The sequence below is a fragment of the Augochlora pura genome, chromosome 5, assembly GCF_028453695.1.
Source record: "Augochlora pura isolate Apur16 chromosome 5, APUR_v2.2.1, whole genome shotgun sequence".
NCBI classification, from domain to species: domain Eukaryota; kingdom Metazoa; phylum Arthropoda; class Insecta; order Hymenoptera; family Halictidae; genus Augochlora; species Augochlora pura.
In genome coordinates, this window is record NC_135776.1 from 9,700,488 (window position 1) to 9,723,915 (window position 23,428).

At 33.6% G+C, this 23,428-nt stretch overlaps 3 protein-coding genes across 3 annotated transcripts in view; 1 reads left to right on the forward strand and 2 right to left on the reverse strand.

Moving 5' to 3' along the window:
- Positions 1-210: 210 nt before the first annotated feature.
- On the reverse strand, positions 211-4,856 carry LOC144470228 (uncharacterized). Its single transcript, XM_078181167.1, has 6 exons — positions 4,327-4,856; positions 2,470-4,186; positions 2,133-2,209; positions 1,943-2,072; positions 1,701-1,858; positions 211-1,615 (listed from the first exon to the last, which is right to left on the reverse strand). The coding sequence occupies exons 2-5, from the start codon at positions 3,978-3,980 to the stop codon at positions 1,705-1,707; spliced, it is 1,872 nt and encodes a 623-aa protein (XP_078037293.1). The 5' UTR covers positions 3,981-4,186; positions 4,327-4,856; the 3' UTR covers positions 211-1,615; positions 1,701-1,704.
- An 89-nt stretch (positions 4,857-4,945) lies between these two features.
- Positions 4,946-6,444, reverse strand: Viaf (viral IAP-associated factor). Its single transcript, XM_078181168.1, has 5 exons — positions 6,270-6,444; positions 5,925-6,060; positions 5,617-5,845; positions 5,337-5,545; positions 4,946-5,249 (listed from the first exon to the last, which is right to left on the reverse strand). Exons 1-5 carry the CDS (start codon positions 6,270-6,272, stop codon positions 5,113-5,115), a joined length of 714 nt encoding a protein of 237 aa, XP_078037294.1. The 5' UTR covers positions 6,273-6,444; the 3' UTR covers positions 4,946-5,112.
- A 9,165-nt stretch (positions 6,445-15,609) lies between these two features.
- The window catches only part of Ec (ubiquitin specific peptidase echinus), a 128,415-nt gene continuing 120,596 nt past the window's right edge, over positions 15,610-23,428 (forward strand). The window contains exon 1 of the mRNA XM_078180912.1: positions 15,610-16,067. The gene's annotated coding sequence lies outside the window, so the exon portion shown is untranslated. The remainder of the gene's footprint in view (positions 16,068-23,428) is intronic.

A 23,428-nucleotide genomic window follows, 5' to 3' on the forward strand; every position in this document is an offset into this window, starting at 1 on the left:
CAATTCCAAGCAATATTAAAATACAGTAAACCAATAAAATGAATCGAAATAAATAAATTCAGACAAATTTTCCATTGTCTCTTCTCGGAATAACATTTGTGGTTCTCGAGGAATTTGTATCAACACTCTCGTTTGTTAAAAAACAATTAGTACTATACTCATTATGCACTTCTTTAAATATTACATAATATTACATAATACCATTTTAAAAGTATACAACAAATATACATTTCATTGGAAACAAAATAAGTGCTCCGTTACATCCCGCGATTCGAAGGTAATACCTGTAATTCGTTTACTGATCACGTAAATTTCTCAAGACTCCTGGGGACGTAACTCTTCGCACCTCTCATGAATAAATAATACATTAGTGGCTTAACAACGACGAAAACCCGCGAGGGATTTAAATTGGGCAAACATTTTAATCGGACAAGAAAATAGACACGCTGATACAAAAATTACAAATACAGTTTCGTCTACGATACCAGATTAAACTTATGGAGCATGAAACTACGCAGTTTGTGGTGACACAATTGAACGTTTGCGGCTATGATATGGACCATAGGCACTGACCTGATACTCGTTTTTCGAATTCCGTCGACGTTAAACATGGTAACGCTTTTATAGTGCGAGATGGTAATGGAGATGCCCAAATACCCTTTACGCAATGTATGCTTCAATACATAAAGTTTGTATTGCACATGTAATAAATATACAAAGAAATCTTTGCAGTTAGAAGAGAAATATTTTGATATTACTTAAATCAATAGGATTCTTAGGATTTTCTAAAATTATTTAACAAAATAAGGAATTTTATCGGGAACAGTTGTCTATCGAATCTTAAAAAATACATAAATACATTATTTATTGATTAGAAGTATTGGTTTATTCGTTTATAATTTGACAACGTTAAAGTACCCTTGTGTTTTATTTATTTTTAGAACTTTAACTTTATGTTATTTTAATTTGAATTAGCGTGTAAGTTGTAATAAAATAATTAATATCAAAATATCGCCTTTTTTTAAATTATCAATATGTTTTTAATAAGAATCTTTTTCGCTTTTTTGTTGCAATGGAATCGTAGAAGTCATGGTAACATCTTTTTGATACGCGGTTGCGTAGAAAGCTCGATATTGTCGCTATTTTTTTTTTAAATCTCTAAATAATATTGAAAAATAAGTAAATACACTCGAAAAACGCTTATACAAAATACTGCATAGTCGGTTAATTAAAAAATGTCAAAAAATAAAAAATACTCGTACAGTAAAGACCGCTTAACAGATTTCGTTATATCTATCAACATAACAGATATCTTAGCCGCCAGATTCATACTGTTTACACGTCAAGTTATATAAAAGAACAGAAAATGAATAATCATAATAATAAAAATATAATAGTAAACAAAGTATAAAAAAATTAACGAATTAAAATTGCTTCTTATATGCTAGTCTATGTACTCTATACATAGTGAAGATAACAAATTATATATCTGAAAAAAGTAACGAAACTGATTATACTAATATAATTAGAGCTTTCTATATTCTATTAATACTTTGGTATTACTTATTCACTAATGTCTTTGTTAAGCTCTTTTAGTCTTTGGTTTAGGTGTCCTCTACAAACAGGGAAAATTATTATTAAAATTTTCTATCAAACCAAACATATAATACCAAATAAACTGATTCCTTCATTGAACTGACCTTACTAACTAGTTTTCTCATGCCGTTCTACATGATTCTCGAAAGCACCTAACTTGCTATATCGTTTATTACATATGCTACACGTGTATACTGTCGTATAAGGTTTGTATTGAATTTTGTGAATGGTTTTTAAATGTTGAACTAAGGAGGACCTGTGTCTGAAACAAAACAGAACGATAACATTGATATATTTTTGAAATTTTTAAAGGATGCAGTAGAACAACAATATCATTTTTTATTACTTATAAATCCTCAAGCATATGTCGCATTTGTAAGGGCCTTTGAAGCGACCGCAAAGATTGAAATGCCTATTGAAATGATATTTCCGATTGAACAGCCTACCACAACCATCGCAAAGTATTATGTACATACCTGAAAAGAAATTTGTTAACAAATAGTACAATTCTAATTACAACGAAAATCTGATATTACCTCCGTGTGCACCAGCTTTATGCATTGCCATTGTGCGTGCCGAGGAAAACGTTAATGAACATCGTGAACATTGAAATCTATAAAATCATTTTACAAAGCCTTGAAACTACACCTTGTGTAAAAATAAACTACTTAAAATTAAATGTATTAAATATAAATGTGAATACATGAAAATTAATAACATTTAAGTGGTAACTATTATCTCTGTTTATGACTAATTCTATTTTTACTATGATTTTACATTAAAAATGCTATACAGAAGAAACTTGTACTATATATTATATTTCCAAGATGTACTTTTCATATCATGTGGTTACACTGTATATAATTTACTTACTCTTCATTATTTACAAATAATGAGATACAATCGTCTTCTGTGCATACTTCAGTTTTTAATATATCCTCTTTGTCAGTCTTCAGTAAATTTATGGACAAATCAAATGAGTGAAAGAACTCATCATGGATGTCATTGAACTTATTATATTGTCCATCTAGTTCTGTAGTTTGCTGCCTTAAAATCTCCTCTTCAATATCTTCAGTAATACAAGAAATAGTTGATTCCGAAGATAATGAATCCATATTTTTTAAGAAATTTTCAAGTGTGTTTGAAGTTAGCAAATTTGTACTATTTTCATTGTGTTCTTCATTTAGAAAATTTGTACTATTTTCATTGTGTACTTCATTTAGAAAATTTAAACTACTTTCATTGTGTTCTTCATTTAGAAAATTTGTACTATTTTCATTGTGCTCTTCATTTAGAAAATTTAAACTATTTTCATTGTGTTCTTCATTTAGAAAATTTGTACTATTTTCATTGTGTTCTACATTTAGAAAATTTGAAGTATTTTCATAGTGTTCTTCATTTAAAAAATTTGAACTATCTTCATTGTATTTTTCATTCATCAAATTTGTACTGTTTTTTAAATTACAGTCTTCAGAAATATTTGATATTGGTGAAACATACTCTTTATTATATTCTTTGTTTATAAATTTATTAGTTATATCAGTCTCAAAAGCAGGTAAATAGGAACAATCAAGTTTGACTTGATAATTTGTTTTGCTATCATTGATAACAGCATTTTCTGACACAATTTCATTCATCGTATTTCTTTCTTCTATTCCTGAAACATTATTTTCATTGCAGTAACTACAACAAAGACTTGACGAACAGTTTGATTTCTTATCATAGTATGGCAAGTCCTTGTTTGAATGTTCCGACAATATTGAATATTCTGTTGTTTTATCTATGTCTATTTCGTTGCTATTCATATCGTATTGTTTTTCACAAATTTCACTGTCGTATATAGTACTACTAGAATACAATTCATAATTAAAGTTACTAAATATCTCATTGCTTGAAAAATCGATGGAACCTTCCAAATCCATGAATTCAGTCTGGTTTAGATAAGGAGTAACATTATGCTCGGTCATAAATTCTACAGATTTATCATCAGATGTCAATGAATTTTCTTCCTGTTTCTTGGTTTCAAAGGCAGGCACTTTATTTTCGCTTTTCTGTTTTCTTCTGCCACGTTTTATGCCCTTTCTTTCTTCGTAGTTCTTTGTGTCTGTTTCGTCATCAACAAAGACACAAATATTCGACGATTTCTGTATTGTATCTATAAAATCATATTGTTGTTTCCTTTGACGAGTTAATTTTCTACAATTGTTATTATTTATTAAGCATGGTTTCTCAGAATATAAATTATTCAATTCTTCTATTGGTTTATACACTCCCTGTACAGTCTTTTCTATATTAGTCAAAACTATTTCATTCGAAAGCTCTTCACCATTTCTGTATTTCTTTGGATTGCTTTTCAATATATTGGGAATTCTACGAGTAAACATTTTGTTTACAAGTTTATATTGCACTTCACTGTTTTCTATAGACAGTACAACCGAATTTAGATAATCGTTTCTTGTATTTTTACTTTCTGTAGTCAAGAGAATTGTAATAACACGCGTTCGCAATTATCCTATTCCGTATCTTTAGTATTTTTATATCATCCTCGAATTCTGTATTACATTATATATTCTTTAATTATAATTGACAACTGTAAAATACAAGATTAAAAGAAACACTATTTCACTTTTTATAAATCATCACTGTAATCGATTTATGTAATTAGTCACACAGTAAAATTATGTCGTTCTGAATCTGACATACGTATTAATGTTTGTAACTTAAACTTACTTATCTTCTCTGAAGTGATACTTTCTTTCACCGGAAATTGCGGCTGTGCTTGATTATCACTTCAATTTTAACAGTAAGCTGGTGTATTAATAGCGTAATAATATAACAGAAAAATGTAAACTTCCAAGTTTAAATTCTCGATCACTCGTCAATGTATACATCATCGGAACTGAAACCGGCCAACACGATGGACGATCGAAAGCGAACTGCCGCACTACGTACTAGGGCATTATACTAAATCAGGAACTCGGTGGTTATCTTTTAGATACAAAAGAAACACGATACGCCCTTGAAGAGTGAAACGTAAACAGTCCTGAAAAGTTCGAGAAGCACCTCACGGACTCGACGAAAAACATATAGATCGTTCATTCGAGTTGAATATTTTGTAACCTTATATAGCAATTACTACTTTTGAATCGAATAATTTTTAAATCGTTTAGTTTGAATCCAAAAATTTTGCTACATGAATAAACTGGACATGAATTCAAGCCAGAATAAAATTATAGGTATGTGTGCACTAAACGTGTATATGTACTGATACCGAAATATAATATTGTTTAGGTGTACAAACTAAATACAAATTTATGATGGGGCCGAAGTTATAAAGTGGAAACGAGTATTGCGATAATAAAATACTTTATTTGGATAATATTACGTGTAATAAAATTTTTGTAATAACAAAAAATGATGTATGTGTGATAACAGTGATCGAATAAATTAAGTGCTTTGCACCTTATAATAGCTAAACGTTGATTTGGCTTATGTAATTGAGTAACATAAATACAGTTACCAATCGTTATTGTCAGAACCATCATTATTTTGAAGCCTTAATGTAGAAAATAGTACGTCTCTGACTTTTGGCTTTGGATCTCCAGTAATTTTTGTTGTTACAGCACCTGCTTCACCCAACATCCATTCCAGCTCTAACATAATTTATGTTAATAGTATTATTATTTACAAGTACATCTCTTATTTAAAAAAGAAATTCTTCCAATCATTATTATAGATACCTTCTTCTGTTAGTTTCATCCCCCTAAATTCTATTGGTCCAATGATTTGTTTCTTCATATTTCCACTGTGGTATATAAAAATTGTTGGAAGGTTACTATCCGGCCAGTTAGGAATACACGTGGTCGAAATACTTTTTAAAAATTTTGTTGCTGGGAATTTCCTTGCTAGGCTATCCAAGTACTGATTTATTAATGTACAGAGTGGAATGCTAGAAATAATAACTATAGTAATATATAATCTTTCAACAAATTTTTCTTTTAGTCAAGTAAATGATCATACCCATTCTTATACAAATGAAGAACTACCCAAATATCTTCTCCAGCATTATTTACTTCTTGAACATAATCTTGCCCCGATATTTCTTTAACTCCACCATATTTGGCTTTATCAGCCAACTCTTTCATTTCAGCTATTCTTTTCCGACGATATTCCAATAGAACCCTCTCGTCTTCTTCATCTTCCAGTTCGTCTAGCTCATCTATTGTTTTATTTTCTAGATCATCGGTTGCTAAAAAATGACTAAAGACATTAGGAGAATCTGAATAAAATATATAGCATAGAAGTCTAGTAACATAATATTTAGGTACTTCGTCCAGTTTTTTCGTTTATAGTATTTTCTACAATATCCAATATTTGATCCTCCGTTATTTCTTTTTCTTTTTCAGGAATAATTCCTTTACTCCTAAGAATGTCATTCCACTGTGTATCTTCATTTGGATCTTGCTACGATAATAAAATGTAGGTTTTACAAACACAAGAGTTAGAAAATTCGAGGGAAAAGTGTTTTCACGTTGTTTCTATTATCGTATTAAGCAAGTAAAATTACTGTAAAAGTTATTTTAGATCCTGGAAATCCTTGATATTCCTTTTTTGGTGTCCGAGATATTCGTCTTGATATAACCTCTATTTCGAAAAGTTAAATTCTCACTTACCATAGTGAAGTAAAACAATTATACGTTAAATAACGTAAAACGCTGGTTTCTAGTACACAATTTAATAAATTAACGTGATTAGAAATTATTGCACAAGTATGAAGTTATAAAAACTACAGCTGATCACTCGTGCTCTCACACGCGTGCATTTATGGTATCATCAATGACGCATTCATGCTCCATTCGCATTCTATTTAAAAACTGTGTCATTAGATGGTGGCGCCCCACGTGGTGGTCCTGTAATTCTAAATATATATATTTTTTATTTATTCATACTGTACAATGAAAATGTACTTTTTGTTTCGTCTATGTGCTCTATTGGAACTAAAAGAGGCAACGCGAAGTTAAAAAGTTCAGGTCAAGCTTGTTTCATGAGATTACCATTTTTACACAATTGGCCATTATAAAACACGCCGGACGTACTCTAAAACGTGAATTATACAACGTAAAGCTGAGAAACACATGTTAGACTTTCACTTCCTCATTTTGCCAAAATTTATAGCCTCAGGTACTTCTAATGGATAAAACAAATTTAAGTCATTCAATACGTTGGGTAAGGAGAATAATTACTGCTATAATTACTACAATTTTTGTTCTATCAATCTTTCGATATTTTGAATGCTAATGAATGACAACTATAACGTAGTGATAATAAATAAAATTTCTGCTGTTGGATTTGTATGAAATATAATTATAAAAGCTACGCGATACATGTAAACATTATATGTTTAGTATTCTCTATTATTCTCGCGTGCGAAGCCTTGCAAATTCTTCTTTATGGTTTTTCTGGTAAAAAATGAGCACTGTTTACAAACAGTCTTTGATTGTATAGTGTCTATGTAGTGTCCACTGACGTATTAACCCCAAGGAACATGAGGCGTATGTCTGGGTTTCCTGGAAAAAGAATCGAAATTGACAAAACGTGTAGTTGATGTTTTTTTTTAGATTTACGTTAAAAAGATGGAAAAGGTAGGAACATAAATAAATTACTCATTTTCTAAAACACTGAATTTAATTATTTTCCTACATTATTGAATTTATACTGAATGGATTTATATCCACATTCTTTGACATGAAAACAATTTAGGAAATAGTTATTACAATTTGTAATGCGAGTTTCGTTTTAAGTGATTTGGCTCTGTTATACGTTGAAAATTACGTTAATATCTTAGGCTACGAGTAAGAAATTGTCAATAAGTTTTCATAGCTAGATTCCAGAGTAGCTGTTATTTAAATTTATTATTCAATACTACAAATACAATTTTGTAAGTTTAATTTTTTGGTATTAATAGCATTAATAGCATATTAACAGTCCAATTTTCCATTGCGCCTGGGGCCTCAGTATAACTTAATCTGTCACTGTGCAGTTCCGATTTTTTGGGTTTCTTACAGCCCGAACTCTTTAATACCTCATCGTATACGAAAACAATTGTACTCGTTCAAAAATGTAACAAATACTTTTCCAAGTAATATAATTTAAACATCGTATGGAATCAATCGGTAATTAACGACTACTTTTACACTAAATTTTTTATTATTTGAAATTTCGGATTATTTATGATTAATATTATCCTTTCATCACTTATGATTTCACGTAATGTTATTCTATTAACACAATAGGATTATATTTTTAGTTGTTATATTATATTATTATACATTATATATTATATTACTGTACGCTATGTATTACAATATATTATTGTTACAATTTTATTTATTTCTGAATTGCGTCAGGTAATGGGTTAAAATCGTCTTTTGATTAGGGAAACGCGAGATTAGTGTTAGACAATGCGATCACATAATGAAAGTTAACGCAAAGCTTCTTATTCACTCACACATGAACATTCTCTGTGTATTAAAAATAGGCTACGTTGCTTTCGTACTTGTTGCCGCTACAAACGTATGTCATCAAGGCAGAAACGGCAAGAATCATTGGAGCAATCCGTAGACTGTGTCGCTTTTAATCAGAGAAACCGGTTAATCGTGCAGCTGTGCTGGACCACGAGTGTGTTTTGTGTCTCGCACGAAATAACTAAAACCAGTTTGAGCATCGCCGCGATAATATTTATAGGCATATGGAATGATAATTTCCATTTATAACGGTACAAAACCACCTTCGGAACCTATTACTCGATTCTTCACAATTAATTTGTTTGTACGCGCCTTTTGGACATTTTAATTCGGCGCGAAATGCAGAATGATATAACAAAACACAGTCGGAATAAAAATTTTTATTCAAAGAATCGTATCTTCGCGTTATGAATAATTAATTATTGCTTAAAAAATATTATAACTGTTAATTAAAGCTTTGGTCTTTGTTGAGATTATAGATGATTTTGTAGCTTATGTAATTATGTCCATTTAATCGTGATATTTATTATAATATTTATCACTTCAATAATTAAAAGGACACCTGTATAAAAAGGTTCCAGTTTTGTCGAATCTCTACTTGATATGTCTACTATTTAATTAACGTTTTCTGCATTATGCTAGTTCGAAAGATGCCTTTACATATACAGTTGAAGATTATGGTTTCTTTTGAGAATTAATGCAACGATAAGATAACAGTAGAGAATAATATCATATAGGAATTATATGTATATTGGTGTACATAATAATGCATGACAATTAAATTGCTGTATGTTGAACTATATTAAAATATATGGAACAAATTCAGAGAGTGTGTGCATAATAAGAAATGTATCTATAATATAAGGAATAGGTAATATATTATATAAATAATATGGTATTACATAATATTATGTAATATGTTATATTGTATAGTAATATAAAGAAACTATAAATTGTATAAATCGCATGACTCATTTTAGTATTCGCTAACGCGTGTACTACTATTTATTATAATTTCCACGGTGTGCGAATATTGACGAAGTAATTTATCCCTTTGCACTCCCTTTCCAATCCTTAGGCACCACTAAAAATTGTCATATCACTTCCGAAAATATTATTGACGTTATTAAAGTCCTTGGCGCTATTAAAGCCCTTAGTGTCACATCCAAAATAATTTTCATATTATTAATATCCTCCTCATTTAAAACACTGTTCAAAGTATAACTATTTTGTGAGTTACAAGACTCAATTTCATATGCAAAAAATATACTAAGACATATAGAATGGAAACAATATTGGACTTATACTTAAAATGGCTCCGAGCGCAAAGGTTTAATAAGTTATTATAATATTTAATCAACTTCCATTTAATTGAATAAAATAGTATAATTCTATGAAATTCGAGGTTTTCAACGCGGTCGTGAAAGTGTAAAATTTGTTTCGCGGTAAAACATGTCCGAATATTCGAGTGACCGACTCTATGTCGAACAGAAAGGCAAGAATATTGCGATATGTTTCGCGGTGGCTAAAAAATCGGATGAGTTCGATAGGACACGAGAGTTTGGCGTACACGCAACACTGAGAAACGCGCGATCCGTTTTCACGGTGCTTTGAGGTTGCATGTACCTGCCTACCTTTGTGTGGCGTAGCCTTTGTTACCGGACCGCATAAAAGAAACATGTTTCTTCGGCAACGCCGAGCAAATTGCAGAAAATGCGCATCGACGGCCGCTGACGGACGAAAGGGAACACGTGTATCCTTTTGTGTTTAGGCTCGTGTAATGCGAGAGATGATTTTTAAAGGATCCCGAGAATTGCGTTTCATCGCGATTGATTAAAATCGCCGTGATTGAAAACCGCTGCGCGACTTTTCAAGAAAAATTGCTGCGGTTGCACATTTGAACGTATTAACGGTCTGCACGGGGTGTCGAAGGAAAGAGATCATGCCACTGGAGATTCTCCTACATGACAACGAAATTGTTCTGTTTAATACACGGTATACATTGGTTTATGCTTAACACTAAAAGTTGCAACACTATCGAAATGATAAGGCTGAATTTATTTTTAATTTTCGCTGCTTCCGCTGCTTGGGTTACGAGAGACCACATGAACGCGAAACATATGTATGTATACTGTTCTATATTGTTCTATATCGTTCTATATTGTCCTAGATTGTTCTATATCGTTTTATATTGTTCTATATTGTTCTATTATTGTTCCACATTGTTCTATATTGTTTTATATAACTATTACATTTTTAGCATAGTAGAACGTTGATTATTCAATGTAATAGCGAGACAAATTCGTTTCGATAATTGATTTCTTCGAATCTCCACAATTAATTAGTTTTTACTCGCCCCTCGGCCATTTTAATTCGGTGCGAAATGCAGAATAATGACAAAACACAGTCAGAATAAAAATTTCTATTCAAAAAAGATTCATTTCTACGCAATCACATTGTGTATCTTCGTGTTATGATTAATTAATTATTACATAGTCTGGCAAGTTTTGGACTTTGTCGAGATTATAGATGATTTTGTAGTTTATACGATTATGTCCATTTAATCGTGATATTTATTGTAATATTTATCACTTTAATAGTTAAATATACACCTGTATAAAAAGGTTCCAGTTGTGTTGAATCTTTACTATATACGTTTGCTAAGATTCTGGTTTCGTCTGAGAATTAATATAGTGATAAGATAACAATAGAAAGTAATATTGTATAGGAATTATATGCAAAATGATGTACATAATAATGCATGAAAATTAAATCGCATTATGTTGAAATACATTAAAATATATAGAACAAATTCACAGAATTTGTATAGTATAAGAAGCATTTATAATGTACATATATGTATATTCTTTATATATAATATAAATATGTATAATATGTATTTCAATAATTAATTTCTTGGTTAATCGGAAATAAAACGTATTATGTAATATAATATTCAGAGCGATGATTCTTAAAAATGTTTTACATGGAATGGTTTTAGAGGACTCGTGATCTGATATTAACCCTTTGCACTCGAGCGGCGCCATTAAAATTGTTGTACCACGTTCTAGAATTATTTTTATACACGTCACTGAAGACTTAAATTTAAAAAAACTGTTGTATGACTTCTGAAACTCAATTTAATATGCATAGAATGCACTTTGTTATACAAGATTTATATATGATTATACTATTAAATTTGAAGTTGATGGCACCGAGTGCAAAGGGTAAATAAGATTGTCCTATGTAAACATATTGAGGTCACATGATGATCAATTTTATTCTATTTTTTATTATACCAGTCGATTTAACTAGTCATTCTCTTCGTAAAAATACCAAGGCAATTATTGCAAAGAATCATTGAAGATATTTGAATTTTATTAATCGAACCTATCCACATTTTCATTCAATACAATTGAAAAAGCGTGCATGAAATATACATACATATACATACATATACAAATATACATACATACACGATAATGTACACGTTCATGTATAAGATGTGATCAGAAACAGTTTGTTTCATTTTATTAAAAACATTACTAATTTGCTGATTCTGATTGTGCAAATAAATATGTTTAAAAATGTTAGAAAAATCGAAATATATTTTTAGCACGTTAAATAGAATTTATAATATTTAATAAAAGTTTCGGCGAGGCAAAAGTTGACTTAAAGGAAATTAGGATATTAGGAGTTTTAACAAAACGAATACAATTATCAATATTTGCTCAAATAATTTTTCTTTATGTATCTATATATTTATAGTTTTGAAAAATCAATTCTAGATGAAGTGGAAGGCAAAAGAAGAACTGAATGTGGCATTCGATGGTGGAAAGGAAAATTTGTAGAGAAATTCTGACGCATTTATAGGGAAGTTGACACAATGCCGACTGTCAAAGAAATGCTGGTCAAAGTTTCCCTCGCGTGAGTGTATATTGCACGCCCTGTTTGCCGTTATTATTTTCCATTGTTGCGCTCTCCATTTTGCGAACGTATTGTTTGGTCGAAGCGCTCGCGTTTCCGGTTGCGTGTTAGATTGGAACTTAACCCTGTATTTAAGCGTATGCGGCTTGATTCGCAGGAATTTCTGTCATTTGTATTGCGTACCACGTTAAGATCAGAGCGAGTTTAACTGTGAACAAAGTGCTCGCCGCGGTTGCGTTTCTTTTTGCAATAACATTAAAACCGAGGAGCTGTTCAAGCGACTTACTTTTCAGTTCTTCGACAAAACTAAAAGGATATACTATATTCATAACCCTTTACACTTTGAGCAACCGCTAAAATTGTTCTATCATGTTCATAGAGTATTTTTATAATAACAAAGTTTCGATTTAAAAAATTGTTGTGTCTTTCATACGTAAACTTCATATGCATAAAAGTGCTACATGAATACATGTAGCATTACATGCTAAATTTTTACACGCTACTGGTAACATGAATCTTATTTCTTATCTTCACGGTAATTGGGGCATCTACCCTAACCTAATCATGCCTTGCGTATAGCATTCACATTTGGAAGAAGCAGCGCAAGGAAAATTATGACATTAGGTGTTGTAATAAAACAAATACAATTATCAATATTTATTCAAATAATTGTTGTTTATGTATCTATATATTTATAGCTTTGAAAAATCAATTCTAGATGCAGTAGAAGGCAAAAGAAGAACTGAAACTGATAAATACGTTTTCACTTATTACTCTGTTTTATCCTTAATCTGTATTTACTCGTTATTTATTTACTATGTTAATATAACTTACATTTAGGTAATACTCGAATCGTCTCAAATAAAAGTTTGTCTATTATATCTACTATATTTATATTTTATATTTTATATTATTATTATCTATTATACGTATAAATTCTTTTTACTCCAACGTTTCATACCAATAACAATTATTCGTAACAAATTATTTCATCTGTAGTTTCGAACAGAGATTGTAATTATTAACCGTACATTTTACATGTATTTTTTAACCTCTCTGTTGCAAATCAAGTTTATCTTTCGGAAAACAAAAACAACCCTTCCACAGATCAAGATTAGCCGTTTCCTCGTTTTGCCAGGAAAATTTGCATAAACTCGCTTGAACGGCATCGCGATTTGTTAAAAGGGGACAGGAAGGGTTGAATCGACCTTACAGGGACTCGCGTATGGGCGCGATAGCGGCCTCGGGGAAGGCGCAGCAAACGAAGGGAACGAAACGGAATCGGAAATGAAAGAGGTTCTAAGCGACCTAGCATGTACATAGAATCTGGCCGATAGAATTTCTTCAGACGCCTGCATGTGTGTCCATTTCGTTCAGAATGTAGACTACCGGAAATTTGCAGTTAGCTGCTGCATTCCTTCCAGGGTTCGGTGCCGCGGGAACACCTTCGTTCGCGCGACCGTTAATTACCCCTCGACGAAAATGTAACTCTCAATCACAGCATCGACGGTTAAGTGAATTTTAACCTTTTGCACTCGAACGGTGACACCGAGGCGCCATCGAAAATGACTTTACTGTTCTTCGAAGTAATTCTAACAGCATCAGGCTTAAAAATTGTTAATACTGCAAGCACTGTAGTTTCCAATAGACTCAATTTTATACATACAAATTGTAATAAATTATGTAAAATGGAAATACGGTAGATCAGAAAATATATTTTGTATTTCGTATTAAAGTAGCTTCGACTGCGGAGGGTTAATTCCTGAACGATCGCTATACTTTGTTGTAGAAGTTTTGTCACGTTGTGCAATGTATTTTAATATTAACCCTTTGGGGTTGAGTGGCTGCTCTGAAACGCCGCTGAAAATGATCAAAATAATTTTTGTCAAGCATACTTACGTTCAAAAAATTTTTAAGAGGTATCAACTGTTGCACGAAACGCAAAATTTAATTCTATGATGTGTAAAACGCACCAGGTTATGTAAAATGAAAAAGCTGTAAGTTTGGAAAATATTTTGAATCTCAAGTTGAAATGGCTTCGACTGCAAAGGGTTAAGTGCCGCTGGATGATAAGGCAAAGGTATGTTTATAGAAAGTAAGCGAAATTGTGGGACGTAGACAGAAAGTTGTCTGCGAAAGATTTTAAAAATATACAAAAAAATTATACTCTATCTTTTTTATTTTTCGTGGGCATATATTTTGCATATTTTCTTAATATGGGGAATGAACTACGTAACGCGATTAAATTAATTTTTTCTGTTGCTAGTGGCTCGATTGGAATTGGAAGAAAAGAAATTGTAGGGTTGCTTGTAAAAAAACCTTGACAACTCCGGAAAGGGTTGATAAGAGATTCGGTATAATCGTTTTAAAGCATTCCTTAAACTATGCTATTTTAGTACAAACTATTTCTGAGTTTTCAAAATTTCCTATAGATTATATCTACCATAGATATATAAATAATACATATAATATGATGTATATAGCATATGTATAAATAAATGTAAGTTTTACATTATAAATAATACATACAAATTATATATAATATAATATACATATATATAAAAAATAAATATGTATATGTATAGATATACAGATGTGGATACACATATGGTAGGTGTATTTCTACTTGAAAAGAAATGACTGCAAATTCTGTAAAACGCGAACTAATTGAAGCAGTTTGAGCACATGCTACCACTGTTTCTAATCAAGGAACTAACACGAACCAGATCATGGTTATACCATCATAAGCGAAATTGCTCCTAGATCTGGTTTCCAACAACTAAAAGAACGCTAAATGCGAAGCTGGCACGCTTTAACTACGCCTTTCCAAAATCATATCTATAGCAACAAAGTTTAGTTTTAGAAGAATTATTTCGACTGAAATTGTTGATACTAGCTACAAGATTTATATATTTCTACATAATATACATTTATGTATAAAATGGATTTTGTAGCGTAAAATTGAAATACCATAAGCTAGAAAAACTATTTCAGACTTCCACTTAAAATCAGTTCAACCGAAAAGAATTAATTATAATTTTCTATACATCTGAAATTTTAAAATATAAAACGCAAACCAAATGTCTACATTGCGGAACTCTTGTATTTAATATTTTGAACTTTACAGCCTAACAGAATTCGGATAACGTGTCACGCGTGAACGATGCTATCGTCACGCACTCCACTCACCCGTTAATTTTATCGTCATCTCCGCGAAGAATGTTGGCGTCCAAATTTCGTCCGCACAGTGCTCAACAAATTTCCAGAGTAATTTATTCGGGTTCCGTTATCTATCCGGTGCCGTAGCGACGTAGCCGAGTAAACACAGGCAGGACGTTTCACGCAGTACTAAACAAAAGACCCGCAGGTAGGTATTGTTATCAGCGATTTCGTGGGGCGCATTTCGCCAGGCGATAACAGTGCCGGCGTACCTGAGAGCGGCCAATGAAAGAGCCGCGACGGCGTCGACCATCTTGCGCGGCTCCGCTTTCGAGTTCGGAGTCGCGTGGCGGCGAGGTTCGGCTTGCAGTGTACTCCGACTGCCGAGCCGTGACTGACTGACTCTGTGTCCCGCGGTCTCGTCGACGAGTTTTCATTGTGATCCCATCGTTCGTGCAGTTTCTTTTCACGCGCATTTGGAAAAACAGCCGCCGAACCACCGGTCAACCCTTTCCTCGCGTTTCCGTTCTCTCGCGGTCGATTAAATCCGGCTGTCAACTCTTGTTATACGAACGAACGTGTCGCGTGTGTTTACCCTCGATCTACGCGCGAAGATCACTGGATCCGCGGCGATCGATCCGACGACATGACGAGATCATCGTGATCCAACGCTCCTCGTGTTTAGAGCCGGCTACAAAGTGCTCCGGATGTCGATTTTTCTGTGACAGGAACTGCATCCGCTTGCGTTTCGCGCTCGCCGCAGACGGGTCTGACTTTGATCGATAAGTATACAGTGAGATCGACGAAAGGATTTTTCAAGAGGATCTGGACGCTGTTGGACCCATGCTGCGTGACACGAAGGTAAATTGCTCGACGTTGTTGCGTGGCGATTTTGTTGCTCGTTTTTAGGAATATGTACATGTGTTGCGAACAAGGATGAATTGTTGTTCACAGGGAAATTGCTGATGCCTCGATTTTATGCAATTTTATGTATATATAAATTAAGATAAGTAGTCTACGAATTTTACGCGTTTCTGAGAAAAGTATTATTACAATTAACGCGAACAATTTGTATTAAGTCTAATAATTTAATAATTCTGAGAAGAGACAGTTCTTGAAAAAACAATTTGGAAGTTCGAATTTTGAAATGCGAGTATGTCTCGATTTTATAAAATTATATTTTACGCAATTTTATGTGTATTTTCTGTATATATTAATTAAGATAAGTAGTCTGTGAATTTTACGCGTTTCTAAGAAAAGTATTATTATAGTTTTTATTTTGCATAAAGATCCGCAGTTTAATAATTTAATCATTTTGAGAAGAGACAATGTTCTTAAAAGACAATTTTGAATTTTGAATGTTAAAATGCGGGTACAAAGAGTTGAAATTATCTAACAAGGTTTTGGAATAAAATGTCAGAGTTTTTGTATAAATAATACAATATAAATAAAATACAGTCTAAATGAAACACAATATAAATAAATCTCATGTAATACGTAAATTTTCGTATAAGCTCGGATCATTTCTTAATCCAGTTATCATGCCAATCGATTGCTATCTTTGGAAACAATTTAACGAGCAGTTAAATAAGCCAAGCACGCAGAACCCTAAATTATGTCTCGTTTCGTGGAAAATGATTTTCCGAATCGGAATTTGCGAACACGGATTATTTCGGATTACAATTGAAAGGGTCGCGGAGTCATTACATCACGATTTGCAAATTGCTCGAGTAGTCGCGTTGACAAACGACCTTCGTTACGCTGCGTGGCACTGACACCTTTGCAACAAGAAAAAAGCGTGTCGCGCAACAAGCAACTTGTAATTGCGACTAATATTCGGCACAGCAGGACAACATTATTCGATTTAACCTTGCACTTTCGCCAAGGTGTTCCGGATCGCCCGTCTACCACGACTCTTGCGCACTCATGCTTGAATTTTCACGTTGACGCGTTTGACATTATCCAAATGCTATCGCAGCGATATCGATTTTATCCTGCGTAATTTTAGCTGAGACTTATTTCAAATATTAAGAAACACATTTTGTTTATATCTATGCAATGGAGGTCCTTTGGTCAAAGGATGCTTGTCGTCGCAATTGCTGGAAACATGGAATCTACGTTCTATTTTGTAAAATACGACGAAAAGAACTGGAAATTCTTTGTTTTTTTCTGGTTTTATATTTTGTTTTAATTTAACTTTCAGAGTGCTTCTGTATAACAAATAAAACTAGACCGTGATTTCTTATCGAAAAATTAAAAAGTCGCCCTTGGTTAAGGGGTTAATTTGCTGATTGTGGACATTTAGGCGAAATAAAAATTGTTTGTATTAATTGAAAGATATAAAAGTTGAATTAGAAGTTATTTCTTGCCTTAATATATTTAATAAGTCTATAACAATGCTACGATCTTTTTTGATTATTTGATACTTTTGCTGTTTCGTACTTTTGTTTATTCAGTTTAATTACTGTCAAACATTTGTTGTAATTTTCATAAAGATTTATTAGAAATAGTTACAGGAAGCTGAAGCTAAATAAAAATTCGTTTCTGAAATGTTTTAACAAATTGGAAATAATATTGTATAGCGTACCATCCGTTTTTGTCATAAATGAATAAATTCCACAGTATAATAATGACTATTGGATTGTAAAGTTTTATATATCGTACCTTTAGAAACGAGGAGTGACAATTTTTATCATGAAAAGTTTCTCTAAAATCCAAATTAAATTAAGCCGTTTAACGCAATACTCGCTATTGTCCTTTTTAGGGCACAAATATAAAAAATTATAATGTTAATATATAATATTATCAATAAAATAGTATCCAATATCTGTCATTGTCTTTTCTATGACACAAATATACATGTAGTAAAATTTATAATATTAGTATATAATATTATCAATAAATTAAGGCGGTGAATATTTTAAAATTCGAAAATAAATAGTAATAATAATGGTAATTTAAGTAAGTTTAAACTAAAAGCTCTATGTAGATATTACTACAATTTTATTAATTTTCGAATTAATGTTAATGGGTTGAAATATGGCATTTAGAAGTTTATCTTTATTTCCAGCGATTTTCGTCTGTTATACTTGGAATTATATGTATTATCAATACGTATGATCGATCTCTCTTAAATCGTATAAATCGTGAGATGATTATTCGACTGGCTTGATGTGACGTCAACGAACTGTTTTATTTTTATTTCTGAATGAAGAGCTCCGTCAGTCATAATGATTGACGCGATAATCGAAGTATCACGAACGTTTATAGACGAGTTTCCTCTTTCAGTTGCGATTTTCTACTGTTGTTTGGTGCCGGTTTATTTATGCGCTTATGGCAAAAATAAATAGGCCCAATACTAGGTCAAATAGGTCAAATTGTTAAAGAGAGTTAATGAAAACCGTAGAACAATATTCATTTCAATTGTATACAATTATTAAAAAAATAAAAAAATATCTACCTAATTTGGAGGACATTTATGTGTCCCACAATTAAATTAAACAATATTTATTTTACGCGACGATCTAATTAATTATTACACTATTTTTAGTCAATCTAATTTAGTCAATATAGTTTCTTTTTCTTAAGAATATTTATTTAGTTATGTCCAAAACCTGATAGTAGCACGGTTGTTAAAATTCGATGCTATCTTTATCGAAGCGACTGAATTATTAGAAATATTCAATTTGTAAAGCAATTTTCACCGAAATTAATTAAGATTAAATTAAAATTGTTATCATTAAAATTATAACCAATTTATAATTTATAATATTAGACTGGATCATTACGAATTATTTTAAATTATTAATTAAAGCGTTTAATCAAATATTTTAAATTCAGTTCGTATATTCTATTTTATTAATTACATTCAGTTTTATATGTCAGTTCATATAAATAAATGTTCAAAAATTTCTTTAAAGAATTATTTATGGTTGATTTTCGCCCCACAGCGTTTCCTTCAAAGCGAGAAAAGAATTTTAGAAGTTAGAAGTTCGCCAAATAATTTCCCTTTCTGAAAATTCGCACTTAAACGGCGATTAAATTCGAATACTCGACGCGGCTTAATAAACGCGAAGTCGCGAGCGCGTCGCGATGGTGGATTGCAAAACGAAAACGCTTTCGGAAAGTGTAGATCGACGGCAATTGTGTCCAGAAGCGTGTATATTTTTAATTTTTTGCCCCATTGTTGAGCGACGAATTTCGTCAGCGACAGATTCGAGAGACCCACACGTTATTGTTTCCCGGCGAGAACAATGAACCATTTACCGTGTTCGACACTGCATTTTTTCTGTCGCATGCGCGTACGAGACGCGAAAGGGAAAAACGCTCTCCGAAGGCCTTTACAAGCTTATCTGCATGCGATGCATCTGTTTACGCACACTCGGATGCAACCGCCGGTCTGTGAATCATATCGATAATAATACCTCCGACTTTATCCTTAGCCAAATATAAATTCGATTCGGCGCACGCGAAACAGATTGCACGGCTATGCGAAAAATTGCACTATCCGCTGTTCGAGTCTGTGCGATCGAAGTTCATGGAATACCGATAACACAACTGTATTCGAAAATATCATTTCTTCATTTGTCTTTTTTAACTGTGAATTTATAATACATATTAAATTTACTTACGGATTTATAGAAAAATTGTATTATGTTAACTCGGTGGAACATTGTCGGAATCTGTTCTTATATTAATTTATAACAAAATGTAGGTATGTTTTTATGTAAAAACTTATTTAAGATAGTTTATGGGAAAACTGAATGTATTTATAGATTCATAACGACTTCTAAATTTGTATATAAATTTTTGAGATTTAAAAAAGTATAAAAAGTAAATACCACGTACAGCAACTTATTATTTATTTTCAAATTTAATATAGAATTAAAATTTACTACAAAAATACCTAACATTGTAAATTTCAATATATGTTTATGTTCTAAAAAGAGTTTGTCAACCTCGCTGATGTCTGTTCCACTCGCAAATTTACCTTGCTATTAACTTCATCGTTCCCACTCCCCCGTTTTAATGTTTCTCCTCGTAGCCCTTCGTAGATTATTCATCGCCTGAATGCTCGATGGTCGCGCCTGCCCTCGTCGTACACAATATACAAGCTCTTTCTCGCACAGTTTTCAATTTCTTCGGATTCTCGGTTCACGATTTCCGCGCCTTTGACTCTGTCCCCCTCTCTCTCTCTCTCCCTCTCTCTCTCTCTCTCTCCCGCCTTCCAATTTTTTACAGCGCAATCATGAATACCTTTACCTGGCCATTACGTTCTCATCTTTTTAAGATCGCAGTCTCATCTCCTTCGTTACCCCAGTCATCGTTTCTCCTGTTCCCGTAGCCGGCAGAGTATCGCGGACGCTTTCTTCCCAGTCCTGGCCGTTTCATTTACCAAACATTCAACCGCGACGATATTTTTATTCTCCACGACTTTCCGTGCTCGTGAATATTCATTCAGAGCTCCCCGCGTTTTCTTGATCTTTCTCTCTGTTCGCGATTCATCTTCCACCTCGTCCGCTTCTGCCGTTTCCCTTCGCGCGCGCGCGCGCGCTCGAACTTTGCACTCGCTTTGGAACAGGTTAGAGGTGAAGAAACACTGACCAATGAGATGCGCGATTGACGCAAAGCGACCGAGCCAATGGTAAACGAAAGGCAAACGAAGCCGCTCAGTTAATTGAAAGATGAATTGAAAGAAAGGGTGCCAATACGTTGATAAGAAAAGTATATTATTTGAAAAAGTTCGACGACCTTGCAATAGTCAAACATATTATACTATTTCCCGAAAGGCAAGAACGCGTAGTAAGCACAACAAAGAAGTTATGTGCCGCATATGAGAACGAATCCTTGAAAGAAAGGCAGTGTCAAAATTGGTTTGTCATATTTTGTTCCGGTGATTTTTCACTGTAAAATGCGCAACGATCTGGCCATCCAGTTGAAGTTGACGAGTTCGATATCAAGACTACGATCCATTCCGATCGTCGTAGCACGACACGTAAAATTGCTGAGAAGTTAAATGTATCGCATGCACAAACCAATATACTCGCAAAAATATGGGGACCATGCGAATGTGTCGGAGCTGCGGGCGAGATGAAGTTTCTCGCGCGGTAGCGAAGAGCGTGCTTTCAAAGAAATCGATGATATCCATCAGCGGGCACGGCTCGACTCTTAACACGCCCTAAATCCGGTCGCGATACAAATTTCAGAGTTAATGTTTCATGAAACAAGGATAGAGTACCCGGTGGGCGAATTAAAACCAGTCAGCTGTGCAAACAGGGAGGGACATGAATGGAAGGATGACGGCGTTCGTGGAAGCTCGAAGGCGGTTGAATAATATCGCGTATTAAAATCACCCCGGACCTATCCCACCTTGGTCTCGCTATCCAGAGTGCTGCCGGGGTATACCTAGACCGTATACTTATAGACACGGCTTCGGATAATTTTCTTTCGGCAAAGATAAAATCATCTGCGCGACGTCGACCACGATAGAAGCTGCGTTAGCATCATCTTAGACAATATACAGGGTGTTTGAGAAACGTCTATCTGCAAATGGGGATAGCTGAGGTTATTCGAAGCAACTTCTTTCTTTATAAAAGTTTTCTCCGAGGTTTCGTTAACAAGTTATTAATAAGAAATAGCTGCCAATGAGAGTCGAGCTCCACCGACGCGAGGCGGCTGAATCAGTAAACTTAAATGGGCTTTGTCCACTCGTTGACTTGGTCGCCTGGAGCTAGCTGATCTCGCGTCTCATTGGTCACTGTTTTTCGTTAATAACTTATTAACAACGCCTCGGAGGACATTTTTGTAAAGGAAAAAGTTGCTTGCCGATCTTTTTTTAACCGATCGGTAGACATTTTTGAGTGCTCTGTTCTCATTTCGCAATAGTAGTATAGAGCAGTAGTATACATGGTCTCTAGAGGGTCATGTCCTCGACTCTGCACCCACCGTCACTTTCTCGACACCCTGTATGTACTCTGTACCTTGTATAAGAGCCGCAGGCGATGCGTGGGTGGGCGACTCGCGACGAGCCGCGGGGACCCTCGGCGTCTCTCCGCGTCTCTCGGCAAAGACGGCCGGAGCCTCTGCAGAGATTCTCTGCCCAAAAACAATCTCGGCGTTGAGTCAGAGCCGTGTTTGGAAGGTAAAACGACGCCGAGGCCTGAATAGCTGGCCAGACTAGATTTAAACGCACCGACCAGTTATGTGTGCGCCGGCTACGTAACTCTTTTTGCCTCCCGCGGCGAATCAAAATTCGACTACCCTCTTCTTTCTTCTCTCCGATTCACGCTTTTCGACTTTCATTCACCGGTTCGCACTGTCGGCTAAATCAGGAATTACGTTTGCAGCGACGTTCATTCACCCCTTGTCGTATTTTATCATTATTTGTATAACTTTGACGGGTTTTACTCCTGATCGAGATTTCTTGGTAATACTTGCGGACACGTGAAAAGCGGTATAACTTTTTTTAACAGTGTACTAGACAATTTCAATATTTTTTAAACGATAGAGGTATTGGTCTGCTACATAATGGCTATAATACTTTCTTTAATATTTCTATTACTTGGAACGACAAAAATAAAATATTCTTATTTCTTAAGTTAGGTCTGCCTATTATGAAAATTTAACTTTTAACAGTTTGTGAACTGCTAACCTATAAATGACAAATAAAAATAGAGTATTCATATATAACATAAATAAAATATTTGTACATAACAAAGATAAAATGTTGATATTTCTCACCTTCTTATGTGAACCTATAATGAATATTGAACACTTCATCGACCAGTAACCTATCAATGACAAACAAAAATAAAAATGAAGTATTCATACGTAACAAAAATATACTATACGCATTTCTAAACTTTCTTATGCGAGTCTATAATGAAAGTTAAAGATTTTACCGATCGGTTTTTTCTGTCGATCGATGCAGTGTAGTAAACGCGTCGCGCGAGGAATTCGTAATCGTAGCCGTCCGCGGTGGTTGGGGTTGCTATGAAATCGAATTTATCCTCGATTTGACAAACGACGTCCGGTTTTCATGGCGGCTCGCCGCGTTCCGGTTAATTGAATTTAAGGATACACACTAGGTGGTCAAGAATTCCCTCTTGTTTCTCGAACGAGCTGGTTCATGGTTTAAGTAACGAGCGAGGAACTCTTTGAGAAATATGACAGTCGTTTTAGATCTCTCTGCAACGAGCATCGCGCAGTTTAAAGTGCCTGGA